Here is a 17511-nt window from a genome sequence, read left to right on the forward strand (position 1 = left end):
TTTTAAAATTATATTTTAAACATATAAGTATATATGTACACAGTTCTGCATCTGAGAAGGCTATTGTGTATTCTTTTGCCCAATTAACGGCTGGATCATGTGTTTCTTAACGTTATGGCTGACTTTAGATCTTTAATAATGTAACTCAACTGGTTTTGGTAAGATTTTTCACTGACATTAGTACAAAATGTAATTCGGCAACTTCTGATAAAAGCTTTAAAATACCTGGTGTGCAAGCATCAAACCTCCTGTGTTCATTTTGTCCACCTTTTTAAAAAAAATAGAGCTTAAGTCAAAGTGGCCTTGATTCTGGAAAGCTTTGCTGTTCAGACAGCACTTAAGTATATGCTTATGTAAACACATACATTTTCCTGTACAGGGGGCCAGGGATATTACGGCTAAGTGTATATTGCAGTGTGTCTGTGGGAGGAATCCAGATAATTGTTTTGCCCATGTTTAGAGCTGAGGCTTCTGATTGTATTAAAAATACATTATTCATTCCTTTTTCACTGCTACGTTTATCTACAGACCTGAAATCCAGAAATGAGCAGTTAGCTTATAAAAATGTATTTTTGAATTGGATTATGTAAGTGAAATGAGTAGGACAGAGGGTAAATGATCAGGGATGCATTTAATTTGGAAGGCACTGGATTGGTAAAACACTTCTTTAGGCAGGGTGCTTAAATTCTCAGTTTCTGCCCATCATCATCAGGAAGCATACATTATATATGCAGATACACAACCTATCAATGTATGACCAAAAGTTGTATAACACTGGTACCATTTATTGCATGTATTTCACTTTTTACATGCATCTTAAATGATTAAGCACAATAAAATGAAAATATTTTGAAATCCTGAATTGCTTTAGCGTTTTTAAAATACAGTGTGCAAAATCTAACAAACTACAGTTGCAGCTGCCTCATAGTAGCCATTTCGAATACAGATTTCTTCAATTCCCATCAGAATTAATTGTTTTCTGCCTCTGAGAAAGTTTAATCTCCACTCTAATGAAAACATCTCTGTCTTTGTCATGCTAAATTGTGTAAGAAGGAGCATCTGTCTGGAATAGGAGTGGTATTTGTAATCAATGCATGGAAGACTATAAAGTCTGAAAAAGACCTTGCTTTTCTGTGTACTGAAACTTTGTTTTACCCAGCCAAACGTGATGTTGGTTTGGGGTTTGAGTAGTGTTTCATTCAAAATCTTTCTGTAAACCACTCGGGGATAACACACAGTAGTTGTTCATTAGTGTGGTACCTTACTACATATGTTTGTTTAGAAATTGGTTAGAATTTTGTCTCAGTGTTTTGCATTTCTGTTCTACTGAATCTGTGGAAAACATTAAAATATGTAGAGTTTCAAACACCATGAAGCTCAAGCCTGTTGTCTTTTGAGAAGCAGTCAAGCATTGTGTGGTCAAGCACAAGGTGAGATTTGCTATGAAGTGGTGTTAGATGCTGAAGGCTGTCTACATTCTATTGAGGAACTGCGTTTGTTTAATATGTTCATTCTAGAATGATAAATGTGGAGTTGTTTCTTTACACTTATAAAATATCACCTCTAATTGAACTTCCAGAACCTTCTGGAACATCTGGATGAAATGACTAGAAAAGGGGAAAGCTGTTACATATGAATATGGAGCAGTATCTGTTTGAATGTTGATGGTGATTTTTCTCCCACCTGGCCAGTTTTCCAGCTGGTTAAGGTGGGCAGAATTTCAATGGCTGTTTTTGCTGTTTGTTTGGTTTAAAATGCTGATTTCTGAAATAGGATCCAGTCATGAAATAGATTCCCATTTTGATGAAGCAATTGCTTCACTTGCTGGAAAGTTTTCACCAGAGTTGTCAGAAATTTTTTATCATTTCAGAGTGAAAGCAGATCAGATCTGACCTTGCCTGGCCGCTGCTCTTCACAGCTGGCTTGGAGCAATCCTTTTTCTTGCAAACAACTGTTTCCCATTATAAATCTTCTCCGTGGTCTTGAATGTTTGTTTTTTTTCTTGCCCAGACAGTTCTAATACATCTAAAGCATTAGAACAGAAGTCCTCATATTTGCAGCCTTTTTCTGATTATGACATAATTGAATTCAATTAAGCTATTTAAGGATTGTTTATAAGACCTGACAAGGCCAGGCTTCAGTCTGGGATGTCAGTGTAAAGTGACGTTATTCACAGTGGTCCATGTGGAACAATGGAAAGTTCATTCCCCAGATAGATATGGTTTATTTCCTGATTTTAGATTATGGTAATACTTAAAGAATTGATGAGGGTTGATGTTGTGGTCTTGCAGTCTTCCATACTGTGCTAGAGAGCTTGCAGAGTCATTGTCGACTGGCAATCTTCAGCTGCGTACCGGGAGCAGAAGGCATGATGCGGATCAAATTTAGTTTTTCCTCAAAAGTATGCTTTAAAACTTTAGGGGGATCTTTTTCAAACAAGTAAACAACTACTTGGGTTGATGGATAAAAGTTTTGTTTAATTTGCCTTAAACACAGGCAAAAAATACATGGATTATAAGAGTTCCATGTTTAGACTGTTTTGATACTTTTTTTTTGTTGGTTTCTCTGGTGCTTATGAACTAGCCAAAGTAAGAAAGAGTTGTTTGGTTAAGAGTTTACCCTGGAAGAATTCCTGGAACAGTTTTGCTTAAACTTCTTGTGCATAATAATGTGATTCTGGGAATGAGTCTTTAAGCAGTTTTCTGATCTGAGAAATCAAAGGATAGGAGGAGGTGGAGGTGCTCCATGGCAGAATAGGCACACCCCTGAAGGGACTGGAATCCTTGGAGGACCCCTTCAAAAGGACTGCAGGTACTCCTTCAAAAGGACTGCAGCCCATGGAGGACCAATGTCAGAGCACAGGAAAAGAGCAGGAAGGAAGGTGCAGCATAGAGAAACCGGGCTGTACCTGGAACCCCCCTGCCCAAGAAGCTTTGCACCACATCTTGCCTCACTGAAGGGACTGAGTGTGACCTGCAGTAATAACAAGGGGGTGGAGAGGAGTCTGGAGTGAAGTTGAGCCTGGGAAGGTGGGAGGAAAGGTGTTTTAAGGTTTGTCAACTTGTTTCCCAAAACCTGAATCAGTAATTAAATATTTATGCTAATAGGTAATTAATTAAATTCCCGGAGTTGAGTCTTTTTAGCAAACAACAGTACTTGGTAAGTGATTTCCCTGTCTGTATTTCAACCCATGAGTTTTCTTGCTCTTTTTCCTCCTGTTTTCTCTCCTGTCCTGCTTGGGGTGGGAGAAGCAGCTGGGTTGGTGCTCGGCTGCCAGCCAGGGCCAAGTCACAGGAGTTCAACAGCTCCCAGGCACGTGATGTTGCTGGTGTGACGGTACATGACAAGCAGGGGACTTGGAGCAGCAGGTCTGGCCATGGCAGGTGCACTTCTTTTGTAGGAAGTCACAAGTCTGCTCGCAGGCCCCAGCTAAATGCCTTCTCTGCTTGGAGTTTAAGCATCTTTTCTGTTATCTCATTCTGATACCTGTTTTTAGCATGTGAATTGGGGACTTCAGAAATTCTACTTTGACACAAAGGAATTTAAAGTACACTTTAAAAATAACCATTTTTACAATACAGCGCCATTGTGATAAAATGAGTGATACTAATTTTCAGTTTTGCTTTAGTCTCTCCCTTTTGACATGCTCTGTGTACATCAAAAGATGAAATTCAGTTCAAAAGACACTTTGAATAGTAGGCCTGTGCATATCTCCTTGTCGTAGGAAAAACAGCAAATGAAGCAAAAATGGCCACATTCCTTAACAGCTCAGGCTATGCAGTATTTTTCTTCCAGTAGTTATAGTCCAGAAATCCTGATGCAGAGAGATGTGAAGGAGAGAGAAGAATCTGACAACTGCCCTGAGGATTTGCCGTTTAGAGCCAGACATCTTCCCTGCTTCCTAGCCATACAGCTGCTGTGGTTTGCAAGTCTCCTCATTGTAAACCACAGGTTCCGAATTTAATTCCAGGGCAGTTCACCCCAAATGGCTGTAATGCCAATGACCTCCGAGTGTAGCCAGCATAATTCTCTGTGTTGCTATTAATATCCTGCCTGCTGTTTAGGATAAAATTCACTTTTTTACTAGGCCTACACAAGATCCAAAGCTCTTGAATGCAATAGTAAGGGTAATTTGGACTATAAGGACTAGCACAAAGCCATTGCCTTGAGAAGTAGTTTTACTTATGAACAGTTTCAGCTATTCCTTTTCACGCATAACTTCATAATTGGGTCCCCTATGAATAATTTAACAATTATTTTTTCTGCTTATAGTCACTGGACAAATGATTGCAGAATTAAAACATATGCTTTGGTCTGTCTTATTTGCTTTGTAATAAGCAATTTATCTGCAATTTCATTTTGAATTAGTGCAGTATTTCTGACAAATGCCTTACGGAGTCAGCTAAGCATGAAACAGGATTTTACACACCTATTAAATATTCAACCTATCAGTGGTAGCTTAAAAATACATCTCCTATATAATATGTTCTTATAGAACATAGTAAAATGTAACTTGCACAGGTGCAAAAACTCCGCATCAAAACATGACTGGTTTACATGACGTTTTTTAAATCAAACAAAAGAGCAAGATGGTAAAATGCCATGAAATGGCTTATTTAGATTAGCGGTTTGTCTTTTTGTTGGTTCTCTCAGATGTTTTTTAAGATTTTTCTGTGTACTTGTTCAAGTTAGGTGAGCACAGATCCAGCTACAAAATCCCATTTGATTCCATCTTACTTGTCTTGAACTTGTTGCCTTATGACAAAGCTTGCAATAACATAGTGTCTAAGGTTTTCTTTATTGTTTACCTAAGTGCAGTTAGTACCAAAAGCCCCACTGTAAATATTTCCAGCAAAGCGACTGCCCTTCTCCAGAGAGTTTCTAACCTGAAAAGAGGCTGCAAATGAGTAACGGAGGAGCTGGTGAGTACTGTCAGGAAAAGCTCATAAATGAAACCTTAATCTGGAATGACCTAAATCCATTGAGGAAATGGGGACATCACCTAAGGATGTCTGCTCCTCTGAATGTAAGCTGAAGCTACTAGCCCATTGTGGTTTTAGCTGTGGCCTTTTTGGAAATACAGTTTGCATGCTTTAAAGAGTAGGTGACCAAGGCACAGTGCTCCTCTCTACATGCTGCTTTGTTCTTGCAGGAATAAGCTCCAAAGCTACTGAGCACCTTGGAGAGTCATGACATTGGTTTTTGCTTCAAACTGGAAAGTCAGTCTCACCTGCATGTGGGATGCTGTCTGAAGCAGGAGGGGATTAAATTCTTGCATACAGTTCAATGGTAGGGATTAGTCCCTCCTCAAACGACTGTGGCATGCCAGATCTGAAGCATGCAGCTGGGGTGGCTGAAGAGGGAACTGAGAGGTGTGCCCTGTCCCAGTGGGCCGCCAGGACCAAAAGGGAAATGTTTCCAGAGGCAGGTGGGGACTGGGATGTGCCCCAACAGGGCTCTTGGCCCTTTCTGAGGTGAAAGAGCAGGGGAGTTAGTTGACCATCATGTAAGCACAGTAGATCTGAGAGGTTTGGCTGGTTTTCTTAGGAGGAAGTTGCATGGTCTGATGTATGTACACTTGAACGGACTTACCCTCTGACTATTCTATTTTCCTCTAGCTGAGGCTGGAATGTCTGTCTTCCCTGCTCTTTGAGTTTGTGTATCCAACTTTTAAACTGACTGATCAGCTTGTTGTACTCGTGATGGCTTCAGAGGGAGTTTTCTTTGAATTAGGACTCTTGGATGTGGATCTCAGTTTCCTTGAAAATTCTTTTGCTGGGGGCACCTCTCTCTTAGTGAACACAAATTGAAATGAAAAGTGTTGGAAAAAACATTTTATTCCATTCTAGCAAAACGTAGCTTATTTAAGTGGTGAAAGGAGCATTTGTGGCCCTTCTGCACATGATGAATTCTCCATTTGCAATCTGTGTTTTCAGTAGTTTCACCATGATTCAAATATGCATTTAATAGTTCTGGTTTTATAGCTGAATGAAGGAGGTATAAATGTGTTTTAACTTTTTCAAAAGGTGATTAATGCTTTCGCTTATAAACATTTTTAACAATCAATGCTTTAAAAAATAAAAAGCATCTCTAGAGCTGCAATTCCATAAGATCTTAAAAGTGATGGTTCTTTTTTTGTGTATTTACAAAAAAAGCAAAAAATGAACAAAATTTTTAGCTTCAAGTTTAGACAATTGTCCTAATACTTCTTATATTTGTCACTCAGATAAGTTCACCCATTCTATCACCATGCTACTATTTCTTTTCAAGTAATATTAGAAACTACTTTGTTTCTTCAGCTGCTTGGATTGGAGCTTAATAACTTAACTGCTCTTAGAAATTAATTGCAAATAAATATAGCTTTTTCAGGATTCGTTATCTCAGCTGATTTTATTTTCTTACATAATCTGCTGTTAAGTGGATTTGCAACTTTTTGTTGCTTATGAAAGCCCAGTTAACAGTTCTTTCGCAGTTTGGTTCAGTACTGCAATAGTAAAAGACTTTGATCTTCATTTGTTTTTATTATGAGGGGTTTTAACAGTTACATTTTCCCCTTCCTTCAGAAACAGCATGTGCCAGTTTCTTTAGCTTGGGAAATTCAGCTATAGGGCTTTAAGACATTTGTATGTTTGCACATCTGTATAGGGATAAATATTTATAATATGCCATATAAATGCACATACTCTTCCTGTTGTAAATGCCATTTCTAACACGAAATCCGTTGTCTTGCACAACAGGTATGGTTTCGTTGGTATTCCCAGCTTGATTCAATCCTCCAAGCTCACCTTGTTACCTGTATATTATGGCAGTGAATTCCAATGTGACAGAGTTTTTTTAAGATGTTTACACTAGATTTTACTACCTGTAGATGTGTGTACATGGGTGGATGAGGCTCAACAGATATTTCATCTTTCAGTCTTCTATATCCATTCAAACAAAAAGAACAGTGCTGCACACTTTCAAATATATTCAAATATTAAATAGTTTAAACCTTTACATGTTGTTCATCCTTATCCAAGTCTCACTCTAGCTGTTCATTTTTGTTTTGCTTGTTAGCCATGCTTCAGGCATACCTGGCATCTACTGATTTTTTTCCTCTGCTCTTGTCCTTCTTTAAGAGTTCCTGACAGGGGGGCTGATGCAAACTGCAATTCGGGCATCACGGTTGTTAGCCAGAAACTGTATTCATTAGCAAAAAAATGACATGTTCCTCGCTGACCCTGGCATTCAATGAATGGTGCTGATCTGAAGTCTTCTAGGCAACTTCCAGGTGACATAAGGGACTGTCCACCACCCTGATCACCAGATCCAGTGTGCTGGAAAGAACAATGAAAGAACTTGATAACTGTGCATGAGAAACAGGTAAATTATGTTAATCTGTCTTTTTCTGACTTTATTTGCTTTTAACTGTAGTATTTTTGGTGATCTTAAGTTGGAGTAAGCTTCCTTTGCTGGAGAAAAATCTTAATTTGCTCTGTAATGAGTTAATCTCAGAAGTTGAGAGCCAGCTCACTTGTTTTTCTGGTATTTATCAAACTGAAGAAAAGAGTAATCCAGGTCAATTCTAAACGACGCTGTTATCTAAACTGCTACAAATATAACTAGAGGATGGCATTAAAAAGACCTGGACCTCTAATTCTGAAGTGTGTCTTTGCACATGAAAATCCAATTGTTTACTAAAGACAAGCAAGCAAAATCTCTGTGATTTTAAGAAATGTGTAGCTTAAGGCTATGACTTTAGTATATCTAGCTAGAGCCAGGTTCTGCCATTTGGAACTAATCCTCGTCTTGTTTCTTTTTGTGAATTTTCCTTTTTAATGTTTGCTAGACATTGGGTAGTGTACTTTTCAGAGCTAAAAGTGTTTGAACCTTTAGAACACAAAAGCTGTATGAAAGAAACTTATATATGTGATGATTTCCCAGACTCTTACCATCAAAAAAGAATATCCTATCCAAAGACTCCTCCAGTTCATTGGGCAGGGAGGAATTGACTGATCTTGGCTGTGAACTGCTACCGCTTGGGCTGGGGCCTCACATACAGCACATCTGCTTATATATGGTTGTATTTCTTCTTCAGAGAGTGGTTCCATTGGTAAAGGAGCAGCACTTGACAACCAGTACGACTTATCATTTCGACTGGCATAGTAACAAACTTGGTTGATATTACAGTAAGCAAAGGGCATGGTATTAAACACAGGAAGACATGATCCTGCCAGACCTGAAAATAATAACAAATGATGGAAATTACTCCACTTCTTTCTAGGTAAGTTGAAAATAGTATTCTGGCCAATGTTGCCGCAGAACTATGTATCTTAACAGGAGTTACATAATTCACAGATCTTAAACCTCCCATGTTGTTTACCAAAATGGCTACTTATATTGAAAACAGAAACTTTTTTTACCAGTAAGTATCTTCCTTTGACCAATAATATTTAATTGTGTCACAATCCAGTATTTAAACCTGATGTAGTTTGTCACCATGGGAAACAGTTATGATAACAAATTTCTTAGCTGTGCCAACGCTGAAAAATAAATTAGGCAAGAAGTGGCGGGTGGTTTAAAAGGAGATTAGCTATTTACAAACTCATTAGGAGCAGTGAGAAACCAAATGCCAATGCTGATAAATAGAAAATTTTTGTAAAGTATGACAAGCCGTTGCTATCAGTGCGTTAAGCTGAAATCTCAGCAGCTGTTCTACTGCCTTCCAGAAAGGTTTCACAGACTCTCAAAGTGAAATAAAAGGATTGAAGGATTTTGCAGAGCCAATCCTGCAAAATTCTCATCAAGCAGACATCAGTGGGAATTAAGAAGTGACTACTACATACTTCAGCATACTTTAGAGGTGAAGTTCTTCTTCCAGAACTGATTTTGAACACTTTCATGATGATGTATGTAGTTAACAATAATAATCACTGCATATATGTTCTGCCTTGAACTTTGTCTGATGTATTATTTCGGTAATGCCCCAACCCCCTAATGCCTTCTTTAAAGATGTGACATTTCTATACAGAAGCCAGTTTTGTTTATTACTGATAATATTCCATTCCAGTACTAATAAAGGATCTGGAGTAGCCTGAGTAAGGAAAATGCCTGCAAAAAGAACACACTGATCACAGAAAACAAGGACTTTATTGTCTTTGAATCTTATTTTCACTGCTGTTATAAGGCATTCTGTTACCAACTGGCTCTCCTGGGGAATGCCAAACACACAATAGTGAAAACATTTCAAAACAACAGTTCTGTACTAAAAATATCTCCTTTTATTGCTCTTTTAAGCATTTATTTTTTGTCCAGCTTATTAGGTCCTTGATCTTTCCTCCTAGGAGACTTCTCTGCCTCTTGTATAACAAGTCAACAAGAACTGAGGAGACAACTTCTGTGCAAATTGCTGCCAATCAGTTTCTCAGGCTGCAAGTCTGGTGGCTTATTTAGACAGCTAATTTTAGTCAGAATTGTAGAAGACGTAGAAGAAATGATCCAAGACACCAAAAGGAGCTGTCTTTGGGAGAAATTTGGCTCTGTCTTTTCCAAAAACCACTAGCTTCTGACTCTTCAAAGCACACAATTCTGCTGTACACATGATGCAGAATTATATTTGTAAAGCTTATTTATACTGTCTAACTGCAACCACCTAACATAACCAGCTCTTTTTTGCCAAGCTGTCTCTACAGTAAAAAGGAGCAGACCCTCCAGGGAGTTATTTCAGAGTGGCCGAATGAGATTCCTGATCTAGGAAAATCTCTCCAGTGAGTTAAAAGACAGCCCAAAATGACTAGCCAGGATGAGTGAAATAAACCACTCATCTCTCCAACTGCTACTCAAAATTACTTAGAGGTAGAAATACTTTTTTCGTTCAACTGCATAGCAGCAGAAAGCCATTTTAAATGGGTCACATAATAGGGCAGCATAACCAAGTTCATTATAATCAGTGTAAATTAGTTTTTAGTCTGTAGAAAAGAAGTAATTGATGATTCTATCATGTGCTCCATTTGATTTGTCTTTCATTGTATAGATCACACAATATTAGACCTTAACTGGAGAGCAGTTATGTACTACAGTACATACCCAGATCTTGATTATGAGCTTTCTCTTGTCCTTCCAGGTACAGCAGACTATAGCCAGTCCATAATTTTGGCATCCCCTGTGGACAGAGTGGTTCTCTGTCTGACTGACTGTGAAGGACGAGCAAGAATCCACTCGCAGATCTAATGTGGGGGCCTGGTGGTCCTGGGATACCAGTCTGGCCAGGTGGACCTTATACATAGGAGAAAAGGTAAAAGAAATGTACTTGTATGAACACATAGCTAGTGTGAACTTTTGTCTTTTACTATATTTAAGTGTTCAGTAAAGTGTTCCTGACTGAATATAATACAACTTCACAGGTTGTCATGGGCAATAAAGAAACAGTAGACTCGTGTTATCCTTATGGGAGAGAAATGAACTAGATTGCCACTGAATGCTGAACAGTTGGCTTCTCTATTGTGCCTCTGTTCTGTGCTGTATGGATTAAGAAGTGAACTGAGGTGGGCAATGATTTCTCAGACTTACCCGCTAGGACAACTTGTCTGGACTGAATTTGAATCCCTGCAGTAACAGTAGATGCCCTTTCCTCACATATGTATTAAACCATTAATTTATTAAACAGCAGTCACAGTTAAAATACAATTTTAATTACTCACAGACAGTTGCACCATTACCCCTGACTCAGAAATGCATACCTATTGATATATGGTGTTTAAGCACGTGTGGCTAATTGCCTTTCTGGTTAATAATGGATGCCAAGAGAACTTTTCTTCCAGTAGGTCTTTTATGTGTTAAGAAATCATTCACAAATGTCACTATCAGTGCTTCAACTGCAAGGGGGAAAGAAGTGTCATAGTATCTCAGGCTAGAGGTGGATGTATCCATGTGTGAATTGGGGGAGTAGAGAGAAAGCTTAGTCTATATCTCATGTCACATATCTCTCCCCTAAAAGTCATCTTCCATTCTTACCTTGTGGCCCAGCATATCCTTGCTCTCCTATATTCCCTTGGTCACCTGGTGGTCCAGGTGCCCCAGGTAAGCCATCTTGACCTGGCAAGCCACATGACCCTTCTTCACCTTTTCTTCCTAGATAAATACAAAGTATGCACTTTCCCTTCATATGGCTGCATTTAAAGGTTATACATTGTCCAAACATATACAGCATGCAAAGGGCCAGTCAGCAGAACTGACACCACCAAGAAATGACACTTCAGGATAGAGAGGTGCAGAACTGCTTTCTGCTGGGAATTCTCTTTACAACTTACTCACCTTGTGACCACAGTAGTAGCTCAGAGGCGTGACTTTAGTAACAGCAACTGCTGATAAGGTTTTGTCCTCTCTACAGAACTTGTGTGATTTACAGTTGAAATCAAAGCACTAACAAACTATCATGACAAGTCTCCTGCAGAATTGCCATCAGTATCTGTGCCATGTAATGAGTTATAACATCCTATGGCAGGCCTTCATCTTTTAGGACCCAATTCAGCAAAGTCTTTAAACATGTACTGAACTTCCTGTGAAGTAATGCATGTATTAAGAGTACTTAGAGAACAGGGAGGGACTGCAGAATTGAACTACATCCAGTGGGGAAGAGTAAAGACATTTTTAGGCTCCTGAGGGCCTCACCTTTTTATATTTGTCATATGTACATGCATAAAAATGCATTATTGTATAAAAATACATTAGCAGATAGCAAGGTGTGGCCATGACAGTAAAAGACACATCTTATATGCAGGGCACAGATAGTGATGGTCCTGTTCACTGGCTACTTTAAACATAATCTGAATTGAACAAAGTTACACTTGTCAGGTGTTATTGCACTCAGCAGTGTTTTTCCTCTTTTGGTAAAAAACAGTTTTCAGATGAGTGTGTTTCTTTAGCACCACAGTTGTTTCTCGTTAATGGTGTGTGTTTCATTCCTTGCAAATTTGCTATTTAACCTGCAGACTGAGTAATTCAAGGTTGTATCACAACACTCAAAATTTCCGCATGTTACTTTTTATTAGATTCATTAAGAGAATCTAAACCAGTCAAAACAATTTAACAGCTTTTCAGTGCTGGTTGCGTAGTTATTTTGCCAAAGCTCAAGTACACTGAAGTTTTAGTAATATGCATTGCTTTTGCCAGTAAAACCTCCAGTTTGCCTTACAAGCCAGCAGAAAATTGGAATTCTGCTATCTTAATGAAAGGAAAGGCATTACTAAGTGTTTCTTTCATAAAACCAGTGCAAATATGTATCATTGTATCATCTGGTTTTACAGAAACTGTTTTAATGATGTATATAATGGAAACACAGTAATTCAACGCCAGAAACACCTTTGAGTTGGCAAATCAATTAAGATATGTGAAACTAGATAGTTCACTGAAAATTGCCTTGCATTCACTTTCATGAGAGGAATGACTACTGCAGGGAATCTCCTGGGAGAAAATAATGGATTTTTCTCTCTGGAGACATGGGATGTCCAGTGCAGCCACCACAACAAATTTTGGTTTCCCAAGTAGGAAATATCTAAAACCATGTGAGGGATTTGACTGTCTAAACTGAAGACACCACAGTTAGACACAACCTAAACTGAAGACACTACACAGACATGCTATGCTATATTTCTGTGAAGATGGCCACTCTGTTGGAATCATCAGTACCAGCATCACCCTTGTTTTCTTTTTATCTACCAGAAGAATATTTCAGTCTTTCATCACTTCTTTTTAAGATCTCTTTTGGTCAGTTTTCTTTTGTAACTTTTCCATGTTCTAACAGATAAAATGTACTATTGTACCTGCCTCTCTGACTTCAGTGTCCTTTTAGGACTTTGGTTAGCAGAGCTTTGTGATTCATTATTGCTAAATTTTAAAGCATGTGTATTTTTAACGTCCTCCAAATATAACCTATCTAAACTATACGAGTGGTTTTGAGGCATTGCTTTTTCATTTGTTGGTAAAAAGGAAAAATACTGTTTAAAGAACTCTTTTCTCAACAGTGTCTGCTTTTGCCCTCCCTGGCCTAGGAAAAGGGAATGCTGTGCAGACAGGCTCAAGCAGCCTGATTCAGCTATATTGATCCATCATCCTCAGCATTAACCAGCCCACTACATGTTGCTGGAGACTGTTAATAAGTGTTTAAGGGGAAGAGATAAAGTAAAACATAGAGAAGTAGCATTGACATTCTAACCCTTTTCAATTTTTTGTCTAAATGGCTAAAACAGACATCCCAGCTTTCAAAACACAAGCTTACCTTGGGGTCCAGGGTGGCCTATTGGCCCTGGTAATCCTGCAGAGCCATCATCTCCTCTTTGCCCTGCTTCCCCAGGAGGCCCTGGGATTGCACGGCATGAATCATCTATTTTTCCTGGTTCACCAGGGTCACCTGGAATGTGTAATAGGAAAGTAAATTAGACAGAAGATTGGTTAATAGCTCCCATGTGTAAAATCAACATAACAGTTAGCTGGTTTTGGTATTAAATTGTATACTTTAAGTATTTTAAATTCTTGAATTATTGAGTCTCACTGCTTTTAATTTTACTCTTAGTCTTTTAGCACAGCATTTAACAGCATGGCAAGCATGTGTTAGCAAGTGTATGCTAGCTGATATGTTTCAAATATTTGGTGTACAGTTTCTGTCTTAATGTGCCCCAAACTGATTTAAGTTAAAGCCTAAAGTCTACCCAACTTCAGTACAAACACCTTAGCACATGTGAAGATTTACAGTACTTTGCCTACTCCGTGGCTGCATAACCATCAATAAGCAGGCCAAAGAAGCTAACCCACAATATCAATTTAAAATCACAATAATAAAAAAGAATGGCCACATTTTATGTATTGAAAGTTACTGGGAGCTATTGGCTATTTGCATTTTGGAACAAAATCAGAATCAGATTAATTTAGTCAGATTAAGAGTTCAGTGTTTGTAGTAATTCAGTGTTAGGACTCAAGCTTTTGCCAGGTTTTTGGTTAGAAAGTATCTTGCGTGACAACCAAAAAACAAAATGGTAATTTGAAACAAGTGTGTTTTACAAGTCTGTCTGACATCATAGCATGAGGCTTCTCAATGTATCATTATGATATTGGTCTGCTTGGAAGTGCTAGCTATTTATATGAAAAATCTATTAGAACTATGTTGTTGTAGCTGTACCTACTATTCCTAGAACAATAATCAATAGTCATGAACTTACCTATGAAACCTGAAGGATTTGAAAAATGGAAAGCAGATTGCGGCCATTGTGGTGCAGGTGGAAACATGTTTCAGGCATGTAAATTGAAGAATGGAATGAGAACTGAAATCACTTACATGAGGTGACATTAGAAACAAATACGTAGTTCAGAAATTTTTACATAACTCAAATGAGAAATCAGTTAAGTTGGTTTTTTTCTGATATTGTTTAAATTGTCTGTATGCAAGTAAATGGTAGTAAGATTATATATGAACAGAAAGATCATGGTTACAATTGAGTGATGATGAGCAACAGGTTTGTAAGTACCTGTGGGACCTTTGGGACCAGGTTTTCCTTGAAAACCTTGGTCTCCTGGTTGTCCTATAGCACCAGGTGGACCCTGTGGGCCATGGATTCCTTTAGGACCTGGAAAGAAAACAGTTGTGCAGTTACATGTGGTTGCATTCCAAGAAGGTGAACACATAAATAAGATGAAGTCTGGCTGCTTGAGTAACGAAAAATGCTTGGGACAGCTCAACTCTGTTGTCTCCCAGAGAGAAATGTACATTTTCCTCTCCCCTCCCTGGTCTTGAACAGAATTAAAATTTATGACTTTTCTTTTTGTAGAGATTGGAAGGGATTGGTGTAGATAGACTTCTCTACAGTGTGTGGAGGAAGCAGAGTATCTAAATCCCTATTTTCAAACTGAAGAATCTATTGAAAGCCCAAAGCTATTGATATGGGGGCAGATGTGAGACTGTGTTAGTTCAAACACAAGTGCATCTTCCCTGGTTTCTCAAGACCCCTGCAGAGAGGTCAAGGTTTGCTTTTTCTGGCAGATTCAAAAGTTTTACTGCCTCATTCTCAGGTTGGTAGGGGACTCTTCCAACAAGTTGTTGGAAGCAGTACATGTGAGTCTGGCTCTACTTCTACCTTCTACCCCGGCCTTATCTTATCTGTAGGTAACAGGGCAGAGCTATGAAATGTCCAGCCTACCCTGTCTGTCTGGCTCAGTCTCCAATGTCAATGCCCTGTGCACAAGGCTCAGTTGCATAGGGCTGGGCATAGGTGCATATGCTAGTTAAAAACATCTCGGAACATACCCTTTGGGCCTCCTCTTCCTTGGTTCCCTGGAAGACCTCTGGCTCCTGGCTGCCCTCGCTGCCCAGGATTACCTGGTGCCCCTCGAATACCAATATCACCTGGATCTCCTCGCACAAAGATAGTCTCTCCAGGAGGACCAGGATTCCCAGGCTGACCTATGGTAAAAGAACTTTATTCTTAATACATGCATGAAGCATAAACATCTAAAAATAGCCGTGTTGCATTGGGTTTTTTGCTTTTGGGTTTTTTCCCTGGGATGTAGAACAGTGCTTGCATGTTTGTGGAGATACTAGCATTCGTCTTTGTCCAAGGCATTGTAAGGAAGACAATAATAGGAATAGCTCCCAAAACTATGTAGATTCTGTGCAAGTAAAAGGTGGCAAATTAGTTACATGCATTGAGACACTGTTTCTCTATATTTATTATAGTGTTGCTTACCCTTCCAATGTCCATCCCCTATTTCCCAATAGGAAGTAAGTCTTTGTACTGGGTAAGGAAGGGTTCAGATAATACTTAATGTAAAGGGTCAGAATAAATTGAAGGAGCTCTGTTTGAGGACCAGAATTCATAGGAATTGACTGGATCCCTTGGCAACCCGTGCTTGTAACAGAAGTGAGGTCTACATAAATGCTTACAAAAGACTTGCCAGCTTTAGCTTTCCCAGGGCTGGATTTAGATTGGAAAGCTTTTTGTGGGTTTACCAACAACAGCAGGCTTCTGGACAATGTGTTTCATCCCTCTTGCTAGGAAGAGAGGCCAATAAACTTATTTCTGTTTGCTTCTGTGGAAACTGAGATATGTTGTAGCAGCAGGACTTGTACAGAATTACCATACAGCCCAGAAAACTGAATCTGGACATCTGTACTTTATCCTTGCTCTGGTGATCTATCCAGTGTTCACTTCTCTGTGTATTCACTGAGGTATTGATCGGTTTCTTTGTTCCCTATGCACTTTTTAATGTTGTTCCACAGACAGCAACCCAGTGACTCCTAGTAGCCTCAGGGGCTTTTTACATGATGAAATTTGGTATTTTTGATTTTAATACCTCTGATGCCATCTAAACCAGGTGGTCCTTGATCACCTGGAGGACCAGGAGAAGCACTATCAGGAGATCTTCCCATAGGTCCAGGGGGTCCAACAGGTCCTTTTCTACCTACGGGATCACATTTTACAAAAAAAAAAGAAAAATCTGAGATTTTTTTTAGATTACAGAAATAAGTTACTAACTAAAAGAATGCTGACATGTGAAGTCATGGAGGTAATGTATGCTCTCACTTGTATACTGAACATACCAGTGATTAGGCTAATGAAGACATCTCATAGAAGTGAAAATATTTGTTATATTTTTAAAATTTTCAATTCTTTCCATAAAATCTACTTAAACTAAAGAATGCATCATCACATATTGGCATATTGCCACAAGTAGCTGCCTTCTCCTGAATTCTAACACTGGGAAAAATGGTAAAAATGTAAGACAAGTGGAGACTGTGAAATTATTCTGCCTGGGACAGGATAAGTATTCACAGATTGTTCCTAGCAAAAGTGAGTTCAGCCATTTCCTAAAAACCTCAGTGAACAAGATAAACTTACTAGCCTTAAATGTATTTGTTTCCTAATTTGTAATCTGGGTTTCTGCAAAATAAGACATTAGTGCCCTTACATGTGACAGGCAGGAAGAATTACACGTTACCATCCTCTGCATAACACTTTTGAATAGTCGTAGCTTGTTAGCATGTGTGTTGCACTCTATTGCCTTCTCTTTTCCACAAAAAAACAAATGCAGTTTCTTCAGTCTTGTTTTTGACACCATCCTTCCATTTACTCTCTAGTGAGTTCTCCCTAACTTGTCAAAGCTGGACACAGTATACCATGGGAGGCCTTGCCCATCCTATGTCAAGCAGTGTTAATACATCTTAGAATGAAACTTTTTCCTCAACAGTGCCATTCTCTTGACTCCCCCTGTTCACGAACTAGTAACTGAATTGAGAAAAATGACTGTGTCTTCATCTTAGAATAATTCACCTCACCAGAATTCACCTCTGCTTTGTGACACTGTGGCAAGGTTTGGTAGAGTAAAGCTAATGTCACTTCTAATCACAGAATTGCTGAGGCTTGAATGGGCCTCTGGAGACTTTCTAGTCCAACCCTCTCCTCCAAACAGGGTCAGCTAGAGCAGGTTGTCTAGGACTCTGTCCAGCTGGGTTTTGAGTATCTCCAGACACTTCATAACTTTTCT

General features: G+C 38.9%; 1 protein-coding gene across 1 annotated transcript in view; it reads right to left on the bottom strand.

Moving 5' to 3' along the window:
- Window positions 1-7052: 7052 nt before the first annotated feature.
- COL4A4 (collagen type IV alpha 4 chain) overlaps window positions 7053-17511 on the bottom strand; it is a 71974-nt gene continuing 61515 nt past the window's right edge. Inside the window, exons 39-47 of the mRNA XM_059822629.1 lie at window positions 16321-16428; window positions 15275-15430; window positions 14499-14597; window positions 14193-14201; window positions 13256-13387; window positions 10993-11109; window positions 10066-10254; window positions 7932-8218; window positions 7053-7316 (exon numbers count right to left, since the gene is read on the bottom strand). Of these exons, the coding sequence (XP_059678612.1) occupies window positions 7053-7316; window positions 7932-8218; window positions 10066-10254; window positions 10993-11109; window positions 13256-13387; window positions 14193-14201; window positions 14499-14597; window positions 15275-15430; window positions 16321-16428 (1361 nt within the window). The remainder of the gene's footprint in view (window positions 7317-7931; window positions 8219-10065; window positions 10255-10992; window positions 11110-13255; window positions 13388-14192; window positions 14202-14498; window positions 14598-15274; window positions 15431-16320; window positions 16429-17511) is intronic.

Source organism: Gavia stellata, chromosome 11 (genome assembly GCF_030936135.1).
Source record: "Gavia stellata isolate bGavSte3 chromosome 11, bGavSte3.hap2, whole genome shotgun sequence".
Lineage (NCBI taxonomy): Eukaryota > Metazoa > Chordata > Aves > Gaviiformes > Gaviidae > Gavia > Gavia stellata.